This window comes from Eleutherodactylus coqui, chromosome 4 (assembly GCF_035609145.1).
Source record: "Eleutherodactylus coqui strain aEleCoq1 chromosome 4, aEleCoq1.hap1, whole genome shotgun sequence".
Lineage (NCBI taxonomy): Eukaryota > Metazoa > Chordata > Amphibia > Anura > Eleutherodactylidae > Eleutherodactylus > Eleutherodactylus coqui.
Genome location: NC_089840.1, coordinates 88424426 through 88449510, shown reverse-complemented (window position 1 = coordinate 88449510; position 25085 = coordinate 88424426). Strand labels below are relative to the sequence as shown.

General features: G+C 45.5%; 2 protein-coding genes across 3 annotated transcripts in view; one reads left to right on the top strand and one right to left on the bottom strand.

Moving 5' to 3' along the window:
- The window catches only part of SH3KBP1 (SH3 domain containing kinase binding protein 1), a 325546-nt gene that overhangs the window by 91474 nt on the left and 208987 nt on the right, over positions 1–25085 (top strand). The window lies entirely within an intron of this gene.
- On the bottom strand, positions 17614–18237 carry LOC136624676 (protein kinase C delta type-like). The gene is made up of 2 exons (XM_066598627.1): positions 17843–18237; positions 17614–17658 (listed from the first exon to the last, which is right to left on the bottom strand). Exons 1-2 carry the CDS (start codon positions 18190–18192, stop codon positions 17634–17636), a joined length of 375 nt encoding a protein of 124 aa, XP_066454724.1. The 5' UTR covers positions 18193–18237; the 3' UTR covers positions 17614–17633.

The following is a 25085-nucleotide window of genomic DNA, read 5'->3' as shown; positions in this document are numbered from 1 at the left end:
CCGTCCCCGTGGGAGACCCGCACTTAATGCAGCATGTTGCGATGTTCTCCCACGCACGCAATCCGCGCCTCAGGGGAAAATGACATCCGCAGGTATTTAAGTACCTGCGGGAGTCCAATGCATCCCTATGGGGCGCGGATCACGCTTGCGGGACACCCCCCTGCGGATCTGTCCCCGTGGACATGAGGCCTAAGGTTGCTATCACATCCGCACTCCAGGGTTCAGTCTTCCTGCTGCTTTCAGGGAGCGGTAAAGGGGAATCCCCTGGACGATCAGGTCCAGGACGATCGTCTTATGACAGAACCAAACAGCACCCAACAGACCCCATTGACTATAATGGGGTCCAATCTGTTTCCATTCAGTTGCCCCGCATCTTACCAGAAGATACAGTGCTGCATGCACCACTATTTCTTCCAGTATTTTGTGTTAAATCTGTGATGGAACCTCCGACCAGAGTGCGGTTTCTCTCCAAAATATTCTCGCTTTTCTCCCTTTCAATTTTACTCTTCTACTATGAAGCCTAAGTTAGAAAAGTTTCCTAACTAGCTATCTCTCTTTTGGCCGTGTGTGTGTGTGTGTGTGTGTATGTATGTATGTATGTATATGTGTGTGTGTGTAATATATATGTGTGTGTGTATGTATTATATATATATATATATATATATATATATATGCACAATAGTTGTAAAGGCAGACAAGGGATGGATTAGAGCTAAGTTTCATCCTTTACTTTGGGTGGAGGCTTCCTTCCAACACCAATATACACTTGAGTTGGGATTCGGACTGTAAAGGGTAACCTGCTGTTTACTCCTTACTGCAATAAAAAGGCCTATCCGAGCTTCTTGTATTTCGCACTGGAGGCTTCTACTGTTGAGGCGTCCCATAATGCCTGGCATGACCCTGCTAGATCCATTGAGGGTAATCACTAACAGCTAACATGATGATAAACACAGCGCAGCTCACAAAGAACTCTGAAGACAAAGCAGTCTGTTTGGAAAACCAATCCTCCTGGAAACCTCCGCCTGCTTTGTGTTACTCTGGCTTATTTAGATAAACCGATTTGGTACAGATAAACTCTGATTTTTGGTTTGGTCAGGTAATATGTCAATGAATGAAATTTCTATACTATAAACAGGCTAAAAAGTAAACCTTCTCTGGCTGCAGGATATACGAGTATTGTCATACAGATCTTAAAGAGACAGTCATCGCGGTTCTGCACGCCTCACTGAGAGCGCCATAAGGTAGCGCCTGTCACACTGATTACACTGATATGTCTGCTGTGTATCTGTGCAGTAGTTTAGGAGAAAGTTGTATTTCATTAGTAGCAGCCAGATACAGAACTAGTCCTGAATATTCATTAGCTGCAGGCTAGCCACACCCACCCCGCCCTCCAGCCAATGACTTTATCACTATGCACAGTAATAAGCAGAGAGCTGTCAATCATTGGCTGGAAGGGTAGTGGGTGTTGCTAGCCTGCAGCTCATGAATATCCAGGACTACTCCAAGTACTCCCCTATGCATGTTCTAGTGGCAAGTTTCTCAAAAACTGCTGCGCAGATCCACACAGCAGACATATCGGACTCTCTTTAGCCCTTTAATGACTGCCCATGCGTCTTTTGACAGCGGCCGTTAATGGACTTTATTCTGCAGCGCCGTCTTTGGGCAGCAGCTACATGACAGGACTGGCGTGGGTCTCCTGGATGACCGCATGGCACTTGCTCTAACACCGGGGACCGAAGAAACCTTGGATCCTCGCTGTTTAAACCTTTACACGTCACGGTCCGTGTGACCACGGCATATACGAGGCTGACAGAGGGAGGAGGCTTGCTATGTCACTCGTCAGACCCCCGTGACGTGATCGTGGGGGTCCTGATAGGTTGCTATGGCACTCTTAAATATAGCTTCCTGGTCTGCCAGCTATGGTGCGCTATGAGGCTCAGCCTCTGGCTGACCTCATAGGCTTTCTAATGCACTACTATGCTGGTGTACAATAGTGCATTAGGAGAGTGATAAAAGATGCTGATAATCAAGTCCTCTGGTGGGACAAAAATAAAAAAGTATAAAAAAGTTATTAAAAATAAAAACATCATAATGCAACCTTTCCCCCTTTACTATGTAAAAATAAAATCACTTATGTGGTATCGCTTTGTTCGAAATGACCCAGAGAAAAAAGTTAGTACATTATGTAACCTGCACAGTGCACACCATGAAAAAAAAACATGGTGAAAATAGCAAATTTTGCTTATCTTGCCTTACAAAAAACGGTATAGAAAGTGATCAAAACTTTGCATGGATCTGCAAATGGTGCTATTAAAAAGTACAGCTCATCCCAAAATAAAAAAAATAAAAATACTTTTTACAGCAGTGATCACAATAAAAGAAAAATGTTTTTGGTTAAAATTCTTCATAGAACGTACTTAGTTCCACCGAGGATCCGCCACGTGTGCCCCATCTTCCTCCCTGCTCTGTTTCTGAGGTTGCTGAGAGGTCGGGAGTATGCGCCACACTTGGTCCTCTTGCTCAGAGGTTGTTAAGCTTTGGAAATGAGTCCATAATTTGATAAATCATTTGCTTGTGGGCTCGATATCTAAATCTCCCACAGTCTTCTAAGAGCCCGCCCACCGAAGCTTAAATGTCACAGCCCATCGGCTTATTCAGGTCATATGTAAGGCCGCAAGGATCCATATCACTTCCAAATGGAAAATCCTGAATCTCTCCCCCCTGGGGTGACCAATACAATATCCACAATCATGCTTTATGTAAGGATCCACGCTATCAGAGCGGACTCCCTATCCAACTTCCTAAATACATAGTAACCCTGGATTGACCATTTAGGGGTCCCAGGACTCCGTTATAGCTTATCATCTACCTAACCAACCCTCGACATTTAGTATACAAACATTACTGAACTGCTATGGATCCTGGACCAGCCCTTGTTATATTTTTTCTTTGTTACATAGACTATATTGTAAAACTTTTATTATTTTTTTTATGATAGCAGGGAGAGAAAAACGCATCAATTCTGCCATAGATATTTTTTTTACAGCGTTAACCATGCAGCATAAATTACACAATCCATTTTTTCTGCGGGTCGGTACGGTTACAACGATACCAAAATTCTTACATTTTTTTTTAGGTTTTTCCACTTTTTTTCAATACAATCCCTTTTTTTTAAATCATTTTTTTTCTAAATCACTGCATTCAAAGTCTTATTTTTCTATGTATGGAGCTCCATGAGGGCTTATTTTTTGCGCGGCGAGCTGTAGTTTTTATTGGTACCATTTTGGGGTACATACGGCTTTTTTGATCACTTTTATTGCGTTTTTAGGGAGGCAAAATGCTAGAAATTAGTGGGTTTTTTTAAATACTTTTTCTGTGCACAGTCAAAAGCATGTGCAGCTTATTTTACGCGTCATTACGGATGCAACAATACCAAATATGTGGGATTTTAATTTATTTTTACCTTTTTTTATGCTAATATGAGAAAAAGCATAAAAAAAGGTGTTTTTTTTTACATTTTTCTTTATTTCCTTTTTCTTGCACAAATTGTGCCCCTCTGGGGCACTTACAGTACAGCACTGATGATCGCTGTGATAAGGCATGGCAGGGCTACTGCTACTGCCCTGCCATGCCTTATCGCTTATACAGCGATCACAGGCTATGGCAATACAAGACGCCAGTGTTTGGCGTCCTGTTGCCATAGCAACCAGCCGGGCTCTCTGCGATTATATCGCGAGAGCCCGGTGACGTCACAGAGGGAGTGCGCTACATAGATCGCGGCAGGGAAGGGGTTAACAGCAGGGGTCGCATCTCCGATGCACCCCCTCTTTTGCAGCGGGAGGCCGGTTATGACTGACAGCTGGCTCCCGCTGCAGGAAGTACCCCGCTGCCAGGACGTAAACTTACGCCCTGGAGCGGGAAGGGGTTAAATACTGTGACACACATATTATTTTTTTTTAAAGTGTGAAAAAGTTGTAAAAAAAAACAACTAAATAAATGGGGTGTTGACATAACCGCAGCGGCCTGCAGAATTAATTATACATATCATCCATACCGCACTGTGAATGCTGATAAAAATTAAACAATGCCAGAATTGCAGATCGGTAATCTTGCCTCTAGAAAAAAAAAAAAGAATGAAAAGCAATCAAAATGTTATATGTTCCCAAAAATTGGATAAATGAAAACTACAATTCATCCAGCAAAAAAGAGCTCTTCTAGGTCTCAGTCGATGGGAAAATAAAAATGTTATGGCTTTTGGAATGCAGCAACACAAAAGCCAATCTTTTTCTTTTTTTTAAAGTGCTTTAATGTATAAAAATAGCAGAACATAAAAAACTGCATAAACTTGGTATCGGCGAATCGTGGTGACCCAGAGGATAATGCTATCAGTATTTATTCTGCACACTGAACGCTGTAAAAATGAAATCCAAAAAGCAAATGGCAGAATTTATTTTTTTGCCCCAATCCCCAAATACTTTATATGCACTCAGTACTGATGCCATTAAAAATATACAACTTGTCCCACTAATCACAAGCCCTCATATGGCTGTCGAAGGAAAAATTAAAATGTTCTAGCTCCTGGAATGTAACGATGAACAAAAAAAACCTGAAAAATTAGTTGGTCATTAAGGATCAAACAGGCTTGGTCATCAAGGGTTAAATGCTGCTGTATTCTGACTAGTTATACCCTTTAAGGAAATAAGAGTAACAAGGCGAATGTATGAAAGGTTTCTGATGGATACCACTGAGGGCAGGGTGCTTGGATCCATTCTCTTCTGTAAATACGATGCCAACCAGTTAGGGCTGCCACCAGGCTGGTCAATTACTGGCCAGTTTTTGAAAAGGCTGGTTCCTCTAAAACCTCTGCTATGTACATGGAGCAGCTACAGTACAGTGTATCTGATGAGATATAAGTCGCATATGTACAGGGTTATTTTACATGATTTTCCTGATTTGAAACCCTTGTGACTCCTGTTTACATTAATATATCAATGGGAACAGAAACTCAAAAGGTTTTCCACATCAGAGGTGGACAATGTGGGCCCCTTTGTCACCCAACACACATCTAACCTGCAGGCAAGTTCCTGCCCTACACGTTATGTCATGACTGGCTGATGCATTGGCCTCCGTGATGCTTACTCTCAGATCATGCATGGTGGGTGGTACGTTGGCATGTAGACTCCATGTTTAACGCTCCCCCCTCAAAAAAAAAAAAAATCACAAGGCGTAAGGTTCAGGAACGTGGAGGCCAGGAAGAAGCTCGCTGTCTTCACAACCGGCACGGCCAATCCATCTGTTTGGTCGTTGCCTATTGAGCTTGTTTCTGACTTCATAGTGAAAATGGGAGTTGGCCTGTTCTGTTGGAAGATGAAACACAGGATTTCCTGTTTCAACTGTGGCAGAAGCCATATCTGTATCGTTCAGGTACGAAATCTTCGGGATTGTTTCCTCATTGCAAAGGAAGGTGGCCGTACACGTTTCTGTGGGTTATAGTGCAAAGCACATTCACCTTGGGGGAATCTGTGTGCGCCTACCCTCTACGCTCTTTATGTTATGCATTAGTAAAGTTCAAGGCTTTTTATTAGTGCTGGGGTCTTTGCTACCTTTATCTTGATACTTTTTCTATTACTTCATCATTTAATGCAAGGTCCTAATAGGAATACAAAGATGGCTTTCATTAGACTCATGCTACCTTGACAACCCAATAGCCACTGTTGACTGTGGCATCTAAGGGGTTAAATGGACAGGACCATAGGTTTCTCTGAACCGGGCTGTTTGGCTGTCAGTACACAGTGAAGAAACTGCTCCACCCTGAACGGGGCATCCATGTGGGGTGTAGACTAGGCCTCCATCAAAAGGCGGCTTCCTGGCTTAAGGCGCTTTAGTTACAAGAGAAATCACTCTTTTTCTGCCTGAAGAAGGATCCTGAGAGGTCTGAAAGCTCGCTATAACATCATGTATTTTTGTTAGCCATTAAAAGGTATCATATCTACAAGATTACTTGTTTTCTCTTACTGAGAACAATCACATTTTGCCCTTTTTCTGATGACACCCCATACTATCCTGAAAAGGCATATTGCCGTCGCTAAGGGTTAGTTAATAATTGCTGATACCCATCGCAGATGGACATAACTGTCATACAAGCAGGCATAACAGCAGTTAAGGGGTCCAACTCAGCGATCAGTTTAGGTTAGCACAGCAGTCTGCACTCTTTGTTTCGTTTTGAAAGGGAAAATTAAACAAAACGGAACAGAGTGGAAACCTTTTCGTCTTTTTGAAAACCCATTAAAATCAATGGGGAATAAACGAAAACCTTTCATTCAGTTTGATTTCTGTTTCTCTGCTTCAAAAACGGAACAGAGGAATAGAAATCAATAAGGGTAGTATGAACAAGCCATCAGGGTGGTCGTAGTGGACGGGGGCCTCATATTAATTCTTCCTATGATATCCATATACCCTATGACTCAACACTGTGGGTATTAGTGTATCTTGATGTCACCGGAAGGTAGAGGTGTGACAGGGCTTACATAGAGGGACGGCCCTGGCACACCCCTACCTCCGCATTGGCAGTTAGTGAGCGTGCTGGGCCATGCCCCCACAGCAGTGTTACTCACCAGCCGGCCGCCTCATTGCTATCTGGTTTCGCGCAGGTCCGTTGGGTGCTACTTGTGGTGCGGTGGAGGCCTTTAGTGAGGCCTGCCACTGCAGGGCCGGAGAAGTGGGGAGGAACAGCGGCAGTGGGGGGCAGCGCCGTGGACATAGCAACAGTGGAGCCTGCAGCAGAGCGCAGGGGTTACTGCAGGCGGCCCCACCTCAGACTTCGGAACCCAGCGGCGAGCGTGGAGCACAGCGGGTGACAGAGCGGAACACTGCACACGACTGGGGACTGGAGGCGCTAAGCCACTGCTTAAGTCCGCCGCAGCGCGGACAACTGGAGGCAGAGGGGAGCTGAGGAATGCCTTGAAGTGCACCGCCGGGGGCTGCAGAGCAGCCGGTGGTGAGGTGAGCAGCGCGATCGGCCAAGCATGGAGCTGAGACAAGGGGACATAAGCCTTTTGTGAGAATCGCAGACGGGGGAGCGGGGAGCAGAGATAAAGGGTGGGGGGAACTGAAGCTAGGCTATTTAGCTGAGCACCGCTGGCTTCTGCCACATATCCAGGTTAGTAGGACTTTCAGCTCTTGAGCCAGTCGGAAGCTAGGGGTGTGAGAGGGGCGTTCCTCCTGTCAAACCCCTAGCTTCTGGTGGCGTCAAGATGCACTACTACCAACACTGTGATCCTAGTGCTTATATACCACTGTAGGTTTTAAATTGGGTTTTTAATCTCATTTAAAGTGTCTTGTAATGTAATACTAAATGATTTCACCATTCCTGCATAATGAGATATGGGACAAGTATAATGCTGATGGAAAATCTGAAGGAAGCCGCCAAAGTCGGCAACGACTGAAGGGATATCAGAATGCTGATAATTGGCCATCAATAGACATTTTATTTATTGCACAAATGATTGGAGATTGTTGGATGTGCTGCAGTACAGGAGCATTATCCTTACATAAGGGGACATCAGAATGTGACCGCTCCCTGTTAGATGACTGAAGTCCACAGGACTGGGTGCAGTAATCCATCAAAGCAATGAAGCTCACAAAGTGATTTTAGTAATGGAGCTTATAGTGTTTGGAATTACCTGAAAAGTTAAGCTGTTTTGCCAAAGTCACATTCCATAGAGAACAGATGTAAGTCTTTATCTGGAAAGTCTACACATTTGTAATGCTCATAACTGAGAATGAGGTCTTAAAAGTTCAGTCTTTATTGCTCATGTGTATGTGCAGAAGCTCCGCTCATGCCGGCACTTAGGGATGATTCATCCTGGCAGTTGGTGGAGGATCACATTTGAGTAATACAAAATCATTTTTGTTATTTCTTCGTGTCTAGTTGCTTACTGAGTTTATAGAAATCCAAAGTATAAAGAAACCAATTAATGGGAACCTGTGACATTGAACATTATGTCTCATCTGCAGGCTTCATATTGTAGAGCAGGAAGAGCCGAGCAGAGTGATATATAGTTTTATGGGTAAAATTCTGTATAAATTGCAACTTATTCATTTATATCCCTGCTCATTCTGTGCTTAGGAGTCCGATGTGCGGTCCTACTCCATGATTGACAGATTTCTTTGTAAGTACACTCCTACAACGAAGGCTGTCAATTACTGAATAGGACCGCTCACTGGACTCCTAAACATATATAAATAAATGAAATGCTGTATTACGATACTGGTGTATCTTGTCTCCACCAGAAGAATGGGTGGAGACAAACAGCACGCCCACAACTTCATTGGCTGAGCAGGAGAATGGGTGGAGGCAGAGTGATTGCCCTCAACTTTTGTTTGGGTGTCCCGTAGCCCCCGGTGCTGCACTGACTGGCATGTCAGCTCCTAGCTCTGGTCTCTCTGCTGCTCTTGGCGGCCGAAGGCCCTTTGCTCACCACCCATGTAAGCTCCGAGCTCCTGTGCTGCCATATTTCCCTGCTGCTCATGCCAGGCGCCGGCCCTTCGTTCATCGCCCATGTAAACTCCCAGTTCCGATGCAGCACAATCTGTACCGCTGTCAGGTTCCACTTCCGTCACTGTCCCGGCGCTGTCCGGTGTTTGCTCTGCCTTCTCCCCACACTGCTTGCCCACTGTCCCTGGAGTCTCCTGATGACACCCCATACTATCCTAAAGGGTCAATAGTCCTTATTATGTCTGTCAGAAATCACCTCTGTATATGGCACATAGATCTGGGCATAGTAGAGGTTTTGTAGCAGTAATTTGGGGTTCTGTGGTGGCAGTGTGTCCCCGGTGGCGGCAGTATCAAGTACCTGTAGGGGTTCTATGTATACGGTGTTGCCTTCTGTACCAGCACTGTGCCAGGGCCTACACAGTGCTATATAGTGTGGTCATGCAGCTGCTGGAATGGCGCGTTTATGTGAAGAGAATGGCGTATTTCAGGTAGTCTGTCTGGCAGGGAAAGGGTTTCTCTGTATTTATTCTGTCTAATGAGGTTAATTACAACAGTCTGGAGGAGCTCAATAAGAGCTTGCCGAGTTTTTCCCACAATGCTCCTCGTCCAGGGAAGAACAGACGGTGCAAAGCCTGTAGGAGTCACAATTATGACTGAGGTGCAGAGCATTAGGCCGACGTCACACAGCCGTATTTGCGCACGCAGTACGAAGACAATAAAACCCATTGATTGTTCATATTTCTGTATTTTCCAAATGCATTTTGGTCACGCAAAATAAAGAAAAACGCAGCATGCACTACTTTTCTGCACATATCACACCAAAGGTCCTCATAGAAGTTAATGGGGGGTGCGCAAATGCATGCGTAATCCGCAAAGAGATGCGTGATACGCTGCCTTATTCAGTTTGAAAAAGAACACATCTGGAACTCATTAGCCAAATTAGCCATTTCAGTCAGTGCGTCTTTGTGTGTCGCACATATGGCCATGCCCTGACCAAGCACAGTGATATACGCAGGTACTTTCCCAAAAAAGGCTCATTCAGAGCGCAAAGAAGTCGAACTGAGTCACGTGCAAATGTGCATCCGCTCCTATGGCGCTGACCGCAGGCTCCCAGCCTTATGATACGCTCACACGGCGCAATTCACTGAAGGATTTTCTGTATGCATTCCATCCTCAAAAAGCCAAGTCAAAATCCGCGGCTTTCTGGCGTAGTTTTTGGCACGGACCCGCACATGGGATTCATGGGCAAAACTGCCTGCTGAATTGTGACGCGTAAACTAAAAAGTCACACGTCATTTCTTTAAAGTTTCTGTGTTGGAATCTCACATGCAGATTTTGCCCTTTGACAGGGCGAATTCATGTGCAATCTGCGCCAAAAACCAGAGCAGAAAGACGCCGTTTTGGACATAGTCTTTAGGGGCAGAATTTGCTGTGAAAAAAGTCAACTGTGCATTCTGCCATGTGAATATACCCTTAGGGCTCACACCCACTAATGTATTTACCTGCGTATATGTGCGTATCAGTAGTTGATCAGCTGCGGTCCACTGTGCGGGACCCCGGCTGATCAGCTGATTGGGCATCAGCTGTCAGTACCACAACACATAGGAGTACAGAGCAGAATCTGCTACTCCGACCCCTGTGTAGTGGCCGGCGCTTGTAACTGCAGGCTGGGGTCTCATTAAAGTTAATGGGTAAGTTAGAGCATCGGCCACTACACAGGGGTCGGAGTAGCAGCTTTCACTTCATACCCCCTGTGTAGCAGCGCTGACAGTGGCACCTGATAAGCTGATCGGTCAGAATCCTGAGTGGCAGACCCAGCCAATCAATTATTGATGATCCATCCTGAGGATCAATACTATTTCCCTTGAAAACCCCTTTAAATCCTGTAAGCTGTGAGGGGAGGCCTCCACACATCAGACCCCCTTTTTCATTGCTTCATGGTCCTGTATAGGATGCAGCGCTACAATATACCGTGTGATCTGACCCCTTCCCATCATAGCGGAAGATTCAATCTACTTATTAGTGTTGTTCTGCAATCATCCGGTCAGACACACAAGACAGTTTCATCGCACCATTATATTCTGTCGGTGCCATGCAACGCCTTATATACTGTGCTGCCCACCCCAAATGCATCCAGTTTGTAAGAGCGCCATAATTGGTTATTAAGCGACTATTATTGCACACCTTGGAATTATACAGGATTAGTAAGAAAATTAGTTCAGTGACAATTTTGTACGTTAAACTGTTAAAGCAGTTGGGGGAAAATTAGCTCCATTGATTTATTAAAGGCATTTGCTATATGCGGCCCTGTGGTTCTCATTAGCATGGAAGAGAAAAGCTTCAGCTAATTGATACATGGAGGCAGAATCTCTCCGCTGGGCCTAAAGGCAAAGGAGAACTGCTGGTTGCTGTCTAATTGCTCAGCGTTTGTTCATTTTCTTCAGGCAGATGGTCTTACCAAGTGAATCGCATGACTTTTCGTCAGCTGAAATGACAGGTTCAATTTCTATAGACTGCTAGGCACATGTAGAAGGCCTCCTTGTAGCTGTGAATACCGTATAGTAGTGCCTCAGACCGTAATCCACATAGGAGGTTCATACCAAGTAATATGATGCTAAATATTAGGATAGTTTGTAATTCTGTTTCGTTGTTCGCTGTACCGTCTCATTCTGATGCTGGAGGCGAAATTCAGTGTAGTCAGTAGAGATGAGCGAGCGTACTCGGAAAAGCACTACTCACTCGAGTAATTTGCTTTATCCGAGTATCGCTGTGCTCGTCCCTGAAGATTCGGGTGCCGCTGCGGATGACAGGTGAGTCGCAGCGGGGAGCAGGGGGGAGCGGGCGGGAGAGGGGGAGAGAAAGATCTCCCCTCCGTTCCTCCCCGCTCTCCCCTGCAGCTCCCCGCTCTGTGCCGGCACCCGAATCTTCAGGGACGAGCACAGCGATACTCGGATAAAGCAAATTACTCGAACGAGTAGTGCTTTTCCGAGTACGCTCACTCATCTCTAGTAGTCAGTTAATAGAATATTTTTTCAATGCACTCAACACTTGATTGTTCACTTGACTCTGTTCTCACATAGCACAGAAAATACACATCATTTAGGCCATGTTGACAAGTTTTTTAACATGTATTCTGTGTTGGAATCCATGCCAAATTTGGGTGTATTCATCATCACACTCTTGGATTACTCCCAGAGTAACCCATGACATCATAGAGTGAATCATGTGACCTGCTGGAGTGTAGAGAGTTCCTGCTCCAGGAGATGAAATGATGAACAGCCTGAGCAGCTGCCAGATAACACATCATGTGACCAGAAGCTTGAAGATAATAGATGCGAGACAAAACGCACATATTGCAACCGTTTTGTCTATTAATGGCAGAAATCTGGATGAGCTAATGAGTGGAGAGGACAGCGGCGATGATGATGTCATGGCATTATTCGGTGACATTAATTTATTCTCTATCCGCACGATAGGGAAAAACTAGTTGATCATGGGCGACCCCCACCAACCAGTTAGCTATCACTTATCTGCACGATAGAGGATAATCTAATGTCACCGGAATAGTTCCACCAATTGCCAGAACGGGGGTCTATTAATTTCAGTGGGAGTGCTAAAGATTGCTTAAAGCTTGAACTCAGTGGCGATCCTACTTATATAAATGGAGTGCTGGTTGAGCATGAGCGCTGCCGCACCATTCAATTTTCCAGTCAATTGGGGGGCACAGGAACTCCGATCTGGCAGTTGATGAGGGTCCCAGCAGTTGCACCTTCACCGTTGACTTAGTTATTGGAATACTCCTTTAACCCTTTCCAATCCACTGTCTGACGTCTTAAGACATTCTGATTGAAGGCTGTACATCTCCAATGTTGGAAGACGTCCAGTAGGGTATTCTTACTGTATAGTAAAGGCCGCTCTGTTGTTGGCGGCCTCTCCAGCATGTCCCATACCGCAGTACTGGCTCTAGTCAGCAGATGGTGCCATTGTATAATGGCAGAAAGAGAGAACCCCCTAGGAAACCCTGAATTCAAAATTGGATTGCAAAGGGTTAAGTAGCCGTTTTAGGTCCTGGGATTCATCTAGCCCTGCTATACAATTTCCACTCCCCAAGCCCTCCTGCAAGGCTCCTATAGAGGCAACAGTGTGGATCTGGTAATCCCAAGTGTTCAGTAACCTCTGAGGATTTTCTACATGCCTCACATGATGAGATGTTCTTATAGCTCGAACTCTTCAGTCTTTTCCTAACACTTTATGCTGCTGGATAGGGCGAGATGCAGAATTCTCCAAGGGATGCTACAATTTTAGGACCCTTACATAGTAACATAGTATGTTTGGTCGAAAAAAGACAAGTGTCCATCCAGTTCAGCCTATTGCCCCCCAATGTTGATCCAGAGGAAGACATATAAAAACAAATTGTGACAACTTCACAATTTTATCTCTTTAGGCCCAATGTCCACAGGCAAATCTGAGTTGCGCAATCTGCACGTGGCACCCGCGTGGAAGACCTGCATTTTAAGCCGCCCATAGATAAGCATGGGCATCCGCACTGGAATTAAAGCATGTGGCTTTGCCTTGCCGACCTTTTGGTCCAGAAAACAAATCGCAGCATACTCCATTTCAGTGTGGCTCCCGCACGGACGGCTTCCATTGAAGTCAATGCAAACCGTCTGATCCGCGGCCCTTCCGCAAATGAGCTGCGGCCACAGATCCTGCGAGAAAGCAGAAGTTTAAAAAACACAAAAAACTTCACTGTGCTTGTGCGCTAGCGTGCCGGCCAGTACTTCCCACACCCCCACAGTGCAGAAAAAAGAAGACCTTGACAGGCATGCAGCAGACCCGGACAGGTGACGCAGGGTCGCTGGTTGTGGGCAGGGTCGGATTCGGCTGCTGGCTCCCGCATGCGGAATCCGATCCCCCCCCCTGTGGACATAAGGCCTTAAAGAATGCAAAACTGTAAGTAAAATAGGAGGAAAACATGAGCATAAAGGACGCCTCAGGATGTGCATGTTAATTAGTAGGAAATGAATGGAAAAATATTAATGTAATTGAAAACAAATCCGGAAGCTTCCTGGGACATTTGGTATTGAAGTTGCAGTTTGCACAATGTTTATATACAGCAGCGCTGCTATGTTAATGTAAGCAGATGAAGAGCTGCTCCACACAAGTCATAAAAACATCCAGCCCATCTGCGTGTCTCCTCGATGATAAATGTGCAATTACCGCGGTGATCTGCTGCTTCATCCCGCGCCTCTGTCAGTGACAAATAAGAGCGGCGCGGCCGAGAGGAGCTCGTTGTGATCACCGCTATTATCTCCAAGATTGCCATGGGTTTCTTGGCTGTCTGTAATTAAAGAACGGCTCGGGAATTCCCATATTAACCTTTTTCTCAAAGCAATACTTAAAACAAGATTTTATTGTCTGTACTCACATTGTGATCATCCACAAAAAGATCTCGGCGAGTCCAAAGGGTTCGCTTCGTTTTGCAACTCTGTATCGTAAGTTTTGTTTGTGTTTTTAGAGTGAGACTTCCTGTCTTCTGACGAAAATATTAAAGTTTAGCTTTTTTTTTTTGCCAGAAATACCTAATAAACTTAAGTAAAACAGTTGTGGAAGTTAGTGAACCTTTTGGAACTACATGGATTGTTCCATCAATTAATGAAATGTAGTCTGATTGTTACACAAACGCAGTCTAACGAATCTGCCAACACACGAACCGCTGTGCCAGTCATGTCTTGTTATTGAGCACATTAATTAAACATGGGCATGAGGGAGCTGTCCATTGTGCTATGATCTAGGACGGACTCTGCTTTATGTGCCATTTATTGGGCAGCTTTCTACAAGTTGGGCCACGGAAAAGTAGCCTGACTCCGATTCTGGCACCACCCATTTTGGAGGAGGCTGTAACCCTTTGCAGCCTGTGTGGCAAAGTCCTATTACTTCGCATGCAGTTTTCCAGCTTTATTTAACCTCACTATTTAGTCCTTCTGCACATGTTACATCAGAAAGATAGTGTTCTTCCTCCAAAAGCAAATAGTCAAAGGCTATGTGCGAGGTGGATCAGTTAAGGAAACTCAAAAAGTTTTTGCTAACAAGTATCCAGGTACAAAACCACCTCCTAAATGTTGTATTTAGAGCCCGGTGCAGGAATGGCACAAAATTGAGTCTGTCACAACCATGAAGCAACCGAGGCCTCCATGAAGAATTGTCCATGACATTCAGCAGCGGATTGCAAATAGCTATTGAAAATCAACTTGAACACTGCTCCAGCACATTGTAGTATGACGAACGACGGGTCAGCAGGTGGTGAAATCTCTGAACATCAAACCACATTTCCACGAGCTGATCTTGATATTGGCTATAAATTATTCCAGTTTCTGGAGTGAGTTATAGTAAATCTGGTGGGGCATATAGGGCCATGCCCCTAATCAGGGGTGTAACTAAAGGCTCTGGGGTTAGGGTGCAAAAATTCAGCTCCCCCCCCCCTCCCCTCCCTCTGTACCCGTATTCATACCTAAAAGCCCCTTGGCGCAGGGGTGTAAGTATAGAGGATGAAAGATCGCAGCATACTCTATTTTAGTGCGGATTCTGCATGGACAGCCTCCATTGAAGTCAATGGCAGCTGTCCGATTCCACGGCCCTTCCGCAATGAAAGGTCGCGGGCACCTGTGTCATTCCCTAGCAGTGGTGCAGGAGGCCCGCTTGCACAAGCGTATGCACAAAAACCCTCCTGTAAGTGCATTGTATTTGCACCATGAACAATGCATTTGTGTGCGCATTACTGTATGTTTTGCGCTTACGGGTCCAGTTCACATGGGCGCAGGGCACACCCCCACCGTGATTTTAAAGGTTATTTAGCCTAATGAGTTCCAGATGTGTTCTTTCCAGCAGAATTAAGCATCATATTGCGCAATTGTACACGTATTTTGTGTGCATTTGCGTACCTCCCATAGACTTCTATCGGGACTTTTAGTGTGTAAATGTGCATAAAAATGTGCATGTTGTATTTTTCTTCATGTGAGCGAAATGATTGTGCAATAAATAGTATAGAGAATGAACCCAATGAATTCAATGTGTTCTATTCTCTGTGTATTGTGTGCACAAATACGCTGGTGTGAAGGGGCCCCAAGGCCCGGGTCACACGGGGGGGGGGGGGGGGGGGAATTACCATGGAATTTCCATGCAGACTTTCTGCACGAAAATTCCGCCAGTAATCTTAAGCCCGAGATAAACAGCAAAATTGTTGAGATTTGCAAAAATCCCCCCACCCCCCCCGTGTGAGCCCACCTTAGAGTTGTAGTGTCAGAACATCTGGATGCTGCAGGTTGGCCTCTGCTACTACATTGTGTAGAGTGAACCAGTCCCTACAGACACATATCTGACCTACAGACGTCTTCAGGTACGACTACAATGAGCCCATCTTAAATAAGAGCACATTCACGTATTTGGCCACGATTTCACAAAACACATAGAAGATCCTGGCAAACGTGGGATATGGGACTATACAATAAGAGGAGTAACCAAGTTCAACTTCTAAAAAGAGTTGGCGCCCGGGGAGTGTGACCCATTAATAGGGAAACTACATAGACAACCGAGGGAAATAAAGACACGGACACAAAGATATAAGGGGGAGAAAGAACATTTTATTTGTAGTTATAGGCAATGGTGCATTTTATGTTGGGAAGTTTTAGGCTGAGTTCATCGAGAAAAAGGCAAAAAAAGAAATAAAAACCCTTGAGGTACGAGCCGAAACCTCAGAGGTATGTTCACAGGGGGCAGAAAAGTCCATGGAAAATGTGCAGCATGAGAAAGCCACATCACAATCTACAGGATTGGTTCAGTCTGCAACGCCGACCCTCTCACCTCCGAATACTGAGGCCATCCGGGAACCGCTACTGAGCGCCGCTGCCGCTGGCCGGGTGATGTGGAAGTGGGCGCATCACCTGACCAGCGGCAGCGGTGGCCACGGGCTCAGTAACGATTGCCAAGTGAAGGATTCTGAGGTGAGAGGGTAGGCGCTACAGATCTGGTCAAAATGCCACCAATTAAGGGGATTTTGATGCAGAAATGCTGCACATTTTTCCACTATCTAAGTATTTCCTCTACGGGCCAACGTGTCAATCAGCAAGTCCAAGGACTTTTGATAGCATATTGTTTTCTTTTTATAAATCTGAATATATAATCTATTACTATTTACTCTATGTGTGAAATGTAAAGTGTATCAGGCTAAACCTATTTATAGACTGTGTTGATCCAGAGGAAGGCGAAAACCCCCTTGAGGAAAGAGCCAATTATCCTGTTTTAAGGGGGAAAAATTCCTTCCTGATCCCAAATATGGCGACCAGAATAAATCTCAGGACCAAACGGCAGCCGCTCCCCTCCCTGGTGTATGTGATGTCAGCTAGAGAGTCTACAAAGCTAAAGATATTTAGACATGTTTATATTGTGTTATTTATGTGGCTACTTCCCTATTTATAAAACCTAACCCTATTTAAGGCTTTGAGTTGATCCAGAGGAAGGCAAAAACCTCCTTGGGGTACGAGCCAATTGTCCCCAAGTTGGAAAAATTCCTTCCTGACCCCAAATATGGCGATCGGAACAAGTCCCAGGATCAAAGCCGGCATCTACTCCTATCAGTGTGTGTATACTTGTGTCTATGTGTGTGTGTCTAACCTTCATGTATGTGGTGTGGGCTACTTACCTGGCCTGTGCCGAGGTCTTACTAGTAACCAGGAGTTCAGGGATAATAGTCCCTCGGGCTATTCTTCCTGAACTCACCAGTTACCAATCAAGCACAGGCCGCTCCGGGGGATGAAGAGGGTCTTCAGGAGAGGATGTGGTCTGATGTCAGCCGGAGGATGTCAGGGTTCGGGGTCGCTGATGGTCATACACAGCATACAGATGGAGAGAGGATGTTGGTGGCAAGCCGGGGTCTTCTACAGCAGCAGAGTCGCGGGTTCAGGAGACGGTTGGTACGGGCCAATCCTACAAGACATAAGAGAGGAAATGTTTTTATAGTAAACTAGTTAAGATATGTGGAGATTTGTTACAATGTATGGCTCTAATGGTAGTTGTCCTGTGTGTAGGTATGTATTTGTAGGTTGTATAGAGGGGACTTACCAGATGGTTGTGGCTTCCTTCACAATCGGATTCTTCTCGTCATCCTAAGAAGAAGCAGAGACATAGTAATCACAGGAGCAATAATAACGAAGCCAAAATGGAAGAAGACAGCGGAGCTGACATGGTGACATGAAGCAGTTTTACTATATGACCTCCTGTTCTGTCTGACACCAGAAGAACACAGAGGTCAGCTTAAAGAACATCATCCCTAGAGGAGGAAGATCTTACCGGGTCCAGCTTGGTGAAGTGTACGAGAATCCGTCCGCGGGGTGAAGGGGTGTCTTATCCTCCGGCCACTGCAGGTTGTCATTCTCCAGAACTCCCCGGAATGGCTTGAATGGCGGCTGTTCTCTCTTCAGCTCCAAGTTCTTCCAATCTATGGTGGTAAAGAACGGGTGATCTCTGATGTCTTCATCTACACCCAGCCTCTTGTCAGGATTCTTGCGCAGCAGTCTCTCCAGAAGATGTTTTAGGTCTGCATCGAGCCAAGATGGAAGTTCTGGCTCCTTTGTTAGGATAGATTTAAAGATCTCTCTCTTGATGGGGCCGTAGCAGAAAGGGGACTGTCCTGTGGCCATCTGGGATACAACAATCCCCAGGCTCCACCAGTCGACTGCTGCATCATAGTCCTTGCCAAGAATCATCTCTGGGGCCATATATTGAGCTGTGCCCCTCATCCCGCTGATCTTAGTAGCCGGGGTGACGCCGTCTTGGGCCAGCCCCAGGTCGATGAGGCGGATGTGTCCAGATCCGTCCACCATGATGTTTTCTGGCTTTATGTCTCTGCAATGAAGAAAGAAAAGGGAAATGCAAATCAGTGCAATGAAACAGGAGCCTCAGGGATGTAGGGCAGCAAAACTAGGCCTGATGCAGGACTCCGGGAAAGCTGGGGCACTCTTACAAGGGAGCAGAGGAATGTGGGAAAGTGCTGCTTACCGGTGGATGATGGTGCGTCGGTGCAGGAACTGAAGGCCGCATACGATCTCCGCTGTATAGAATCTGAGAGAAGAGTGTAGTATCAATGACATATCAGACCCCTGACATCATGTCATCATCACCGTGTCCGTCACCCCCAGAAGAGAAGAACTGCTGGTTATGGCAGCCTGTACGCCAGCCATTCTTCTATATCTCACCTGTCATGTCACCCTCAGTATCTCCCACCCGTCTCCCGATCAGTCATTTACTTACCTCACATTGCTGATGTCCAAGCGGCCGCACATTTCGATCATTGTCGCCAGGCTTCCTCCGGACAGATACTCCATGACGAAGTAGAATCGGTCCACAGACTGCTGTGCGGCGTACATTTGGCAGATGAAGGGGCAGTCTTGGGCCCTCTGGAGTATCCGGCGCTCTCTCAGTGTATTTGCGTTGTTCCTTCCTTTGTCGATAACCTTGATGGCCATGAGGGTGTTTCTTCCGGGGAACGATGCCAGGACCACCTCAAGAAAACAAGGAGGAAATGATCACTGACAGCGGCCAGGAGAGACAATCCTATTTATCTATCTATCTACCTACCTACTATATCTATCCTGACCGAATGCAATGAATGTAATAATAAAATACACTGCTTAGACAATACCGCCACAATGTTCCCATATAATGCTGCCATATTGTTACCTAATACCATCATACATGCCTAAACACATTCATATATATAGTATCCATTCCTCACATAATAACACATTTTTCTAATAATACCACTATTACACCCAAAGTCTATAATCATACTGTATATTACTGACATAATACCTCAGCCAAATAGTACTGCCATTCTATAACCCAATGAGGCTGATTTTGGATTAAATTTGGGAGATATTTTTTTCCCAAAGTCAAGTGAGAACGGACAAGGAAGATGGGAAAAGTGGATTTTACAAAGATGATATTAAACTGGCCAAAAACCAGCATACAGAGCCAAAATGATACATAGGTGAATAGATACTACTACATACAATGTAATCCTGTCATACGGGCCTAAAGACAACATATAGACATACATTCTGACATACACGGTATATGGCAATCATATACAGTAACTGCCGGCGAGCCGTGATGTTTACTGTCTGAATACAATGTAAGTGGCCTCAGTGGTGCTTAAAACCACCGTAAGGGCTCCTTTCCACTGGCGAGGTAATCGCACGTTTCCAGTGCGATGCGGGAGTGCGAGCTCTCACAGGAAAGTCCCACACATGTTGTTCTATGACGACCTTTCCACTCGCGATGTTTAACCCCTTAAAGGGGTTCTGACATAAAAAATTTTTTTACTCACCTTGCCTGGCTAGGGCCGATCGCCAGGCATGTCCCTTCCAGCCAGCATCTTCTTCTGTGGCTTGTAGAAGCAGAGCAGGAGCGGTCAAAATGACCGCTTTCGTCTCTGCTCCGTCCGTCAGTCACTTCCGAGGTGAACGGACGGGCCGCCCACAGCAAGCACGTCACAAGCAGTGCTTGCTGTGGGCGGCCCGTCCGTCCTGGCTGAACTCCGAGATTCTGCGCGTGCGCAGTGGAGGCGCGGCCCGTCCTGACTCCTGTCAGAGGGCACCTCTCCACTGCGCATGCGCGCGATCCCGGAGCAGCGCGGCTCGTGGAGGAAGAAGAGGAAGAGCAGCGCCTGCTGGGAGATGACCCCTCCGATGTCAACAACAACAGGAGACAAGGTAAGTATTATGTTTTTATGTTTTAGCAGCCATTAAACCGTGGGTTCCCTGGGTCCATTAGGCAGACCAGGGAACAATGGCTGCTAAAGCATAAAAACATTATTCATGTCAGAACCCCTTTAATGTGATTGTTGCCAGCAAGAGAAACCACGTAAACTTGTAGATATGATACCTTTTAATGGCTATCAAATGGCTATCATATCTACAAGGTTTCTCTTGCTGGGAACAATCACATTTTGCTCTACTGGCTAACACGGTACCAGATCTTTGTTTTCATTAACCCCTTAATGACATGGCCTATTTTGGCGTTGAGGACCAAGCGATTTTTGGTATTTTTCCATCTCCATTTTTCAAAAGCCATAAGTTTTTTATTTTTCCGTTGACGCGGCCGTATAAGGGCTTGTTTTTTGCATGGTGAACTGTAGATTTTTTTGGTACCATTTTTGGGTACATAGACTACATTGTAAAACGTTTATTATTTTTTTTATGATCGTAGGAAGAGAAAACGCATCAATTCTGCCATAGATTTTTTGTTTTTTTAAAAAAGCGTTAATGATAAATGATACAACACATTTTTTTCTGCGGGCCGGTACGGTTACAACGATACCAAAATTGTTAATTTTTTTTGAGGTTTTTTTCACTTTTCCACAATAAAAACCCTTTTTTTGGAAATTCTTATTTTTTTCTAAACTCATTGCATTCAAAGTGCTATAACTTTTTTATTTTTCCATGGATGGAGCTCTGTGAGGGCTTTTTTTTTGCGAGACGAGCTGTATTTTTTATTGGTATCATTTTGGGGTACATCTGTTTTTTTTTATCACTTTTATTGCGCTTTATGGGAAGCAAAATGCTAAAAATTAGCATTTTGCCTCAGTTTTTTAGCATTTTTTTTAACGCTTTTTGCCATGCAGGATAAAAAGCATGTTCAATGTATTGTACGCGTCATTACGGACGCGACGATACAAAATATGTGGGGTTTTTAATTTTTTACATTTTTTTAATGCTAATATGAGAAAAAGCATAAAAAAAGGGTTTTTTGCCATTTTTTTTACATTTTTATTTTTTGAACTCTATTTTTCTCTTTTTTTTACAACACTTGTGTCCCTCTGAGGGACTTTTACTGTTACACTTCAGATCGCTGCAATAATGCATGACAGGGCTTCTTCCCTGCCATGCATTATCTCTTACTATAGCGATCTTAGGCTATGGCAGTACAGGAGGCCGGTATCCAGCGTCCTGTTGCCATAGCAACCAGCCAGGCTCTCGCGATAACATCGCAAGAGCCGGCCGGAGACCTAGAGGGAGCGCGCTGTTAACCACTTCCCTGCCGCGATCTAAGTAGATGGCGGCAGGGAAGTGGTTAACAGCGGGGGGCGCATCTCCGATGCCCCCCGCTGTTGCAGCGGGACGCCGGCTGTGACTGACAGCCGAATCCCGCTGCGGGATAGCGCAGGATCATATGTGATCCCGCGCTATTCCCAGGACGTAAGTTTACGTCCTGTTGCGGGAAGTACCCCGCTCCCAGGATGTTAATTTACGTCCTGCAGCGGGAAGGGGTTAAGGACAAGCTGCGGTTCGAGGATTAAAAATCGCAGCAGGAGGATTGTTTCAGTGATTTGCATTTTTCTGTCCCCCATACAGTGCAATGGCAAAACAGATCCTCGCATCGCAACTGATCTGCACCAACATTTACAACGTGTGAACGTATCCTAAGCCTTTTATGTGGGTTAAATGGCTGATAAAAGAAAACAATAGCTTGCATTCAATAACACAGCGAATGGAAATACAATATAATTAGGGTTCCTGTGCTTTTACCAGAAAATAAGAAGTTCTAAAACTTACCTTGCCGAAGGTTCCTTCACCCAATATCTGAAGGCTGGTGAAGCCATTGATGTACAGTTCGGGGTCTGATGGTCCGGGGTCCTGGCTGGGGCCCGGTGTTGGCTCATCATCCTCTGTGATTATGACATTCTCTCTGCTCCTCCTCTTTATCGCCGTGAGTACGCTCACGCTATCCTCTTCTCTTTTCCGCTTCTCTCGCTCTCCTCTTTGTCCATTGGACGTCATCTTTGGCAATCCTGTAGCCGTCGATCCAATCGCTGCCATTGACAGTTGAAAGGAAATGGCAGTTGGCCGAGTGGAGGTCAAAGGTCATGGATGATGCTGCTGGTATATGCCTGGCAGTGCCCTGCTCTGCCATATATACAGTGATGTGGGCACCATGAGGAATGTTCCTGTGACCAGACATGGAGAAATTCATGTCTGGTTCTTCTAGTGCCAGTTATTAGTAGATTCGGCAGAGTTGGCACTTCATGTCTTGGTTGGCAGCATTGCCCATAGTTCATCAGAATCTGCAGGAGTTGTGTGTACATTGAAATGAACCCGATGGAGGAATAAACCGTAAATTGTACTGATGGCAGGAATAATAAAGCCCTGTGGGGGTCATTTTCTGCTCCATTCAAGAAGGGTCCATCCAGATACCTGATGTGTATTTCCATGGGGTACAATGGGCAGCTCCCTCGCCAGTGCAGATCTGGGTATACCGGGCGGAGATGCCTTTATGGAGGTCGTCCACAATGATGGATTATTCTGAGGTGTGAAATGTTAGAAAGGGGGCATTTAGAAACATTACGAGGATCTTATAATTAAGCGACCGCGGTGTGAGTTATTCTTGGGGCTGTAATTGGCGCAGTAATGTATATACGGCATTATAAGGCCTGAGGAGTGCCAAGACTTTATTTATTAGATGGAGCCCCATAAATACTTTATCAAATGTCCGAGTGTCCAATCTGCAGTCGGGGATGAGAGGTTGTGTACGAGATATAGCGGGTTTATAGTTGGGTTTTATCTATATGGCGGACTATGCAGCTGCAACGTCACTGGTTTCCATGCTGCAGAGACGTAACGTGTAGCTGCTGTACCCCAATGCAAAACCTGCCACAGGGCCCCCTAAGGGCTGCTACCCACTAGTGTTTTATTAATGCTCCGTTTTTTTAATGCTAATGTCAATGGGACTTTCTGATATAATCGCATCGCACAAAAATCGCAAAGCACAAATTTGCAATTTGAACATCAGAAAGTTCCATTAACATTTGTATTAAAAAACACAACAATATTGTAGCATTAAAAACCGCTAGTGGGTAGCAGCCCTAACTAATACTTCATTTATAGTACTGGCCTCCTCATGTAGAGAAGAGACCTTATGGGCCCCCTAAGGCTCTAGGGCCCAGGTGCCAGCGCACTCTCTGCACTCCTGTAGTTATGCCCCTGCCCCTAATACTAGGACAGCCCACTTGGGAGGGATCTCTCACATGACCGTATTGTAATTGTGTAATACCCACGCGTACTCCATGTGTGTAATACGCTGGAGCCGGGGCCCGTAGACTTACATTGTGCCGCTCACACATATTGTGCCAAATACACGGGAAAGATAAATGGCAGTATGTTCTATCTTGGTGAATATTGCGCTGGTTTACATGCCAAGATAGTTCATGCTCATTGCGCACTTCCTGTAGGCCGCACATGTATCTCGCGGGTGGCACGCTGCATATTACGGCCGTCTCAGCCCGGCCTTATACTAAGTCTCCCCATAAATCTATATATCCATCTGCCCGGCCCCTCTGGCTCTATAATATGAGGCCAGCAGTTAGGACACCGGGGTCCGGCTGATAGACTCCTTTTTTCACGAAAATCTAAATCCCTGTACGACTGAATTTACATGGGCTAGGGCGATATCAGTCCGAGAAACTCTGTCCGTTATCGCACTTGCAAGAAAATCGCCTGTACATGCGAGTGCGATGCAATTTTTGGCCTCTCATATAGAGAATAATGGGAGATTTTCGTACGGAATCACCCAAAAATGGAACATGCTTCAGTTTTTCTGCAAGAGGAGAAACTCCTATGTAAATGAACCTACTGGAATCAATGGGTTAATACATCGCAGCGTGCAAAAACACAGAGCGAGTGATATTTTCTCGCCCGTGTAAATAAGCCCTGCAGCAGAGAAATATTGCAATTTTTAGATGATTTTATGCAATTTTATTGACTAAAAATGAATACAATGTAAGCAATAATTTCCAGTTAAGGCCGGCTGCACACGACCAGGTTGGATCCACATGTAGGAGCCCGCAGCGGAATCCGACCCTGTGCCCGTTTGGCATCCGCGTGTACTTGTCATTTCGTCTTCTCTTCTGTACTGCGGATTGTCCGCATGGCGAGCCGTCAAACATACACAGTGCAGATTGTGGATTCCGGAATTCAAATCCGGTCGTTTGCAGCCGGCCTAAGTGTCCCCCAGCCTAGCGCAGTAAACTCCGTCCTCGCTGCGCAGATCTCAGAAGCCGCTTCGGTGGTTATGTGCCATTCTTCATTCAAGTGATAATTCAGCCTGTTGCTTCAGTGGTGATACAATGAATGGAACACGACCCCTGAAGCCCGTGATTGGATTAATGGTCACATGTACAAAGAATTCCATGTGACTACTGCAGATTCCTTTTGGGCTGGTTTGCACCATCCCAGATCCTGTTTTTGGGTTTTTTGGGGGTTTTTTTTGGGGGGGGGGGGGGTGAAATTGCGAAATATAAACCCTACCCTGGAAAAAAGCACCAGCTGCCCCACATTTAAAAATAAAAGTAATACATTACTTTGAAGGCTCATCCCGCTGCTCTCCGGGGGTCTGCACAGTTCCCGTAGTTCTAGAAGTTCGTAGGACATCACTTTTCTAGTGACTGATTGATAAATCCTACCTTCAGGAAGCACTGGCTGTAATTGGTTCTTCGAGCGATGTCTGTGATTGGCTGATCGCCTGTTCAGCCAATTAC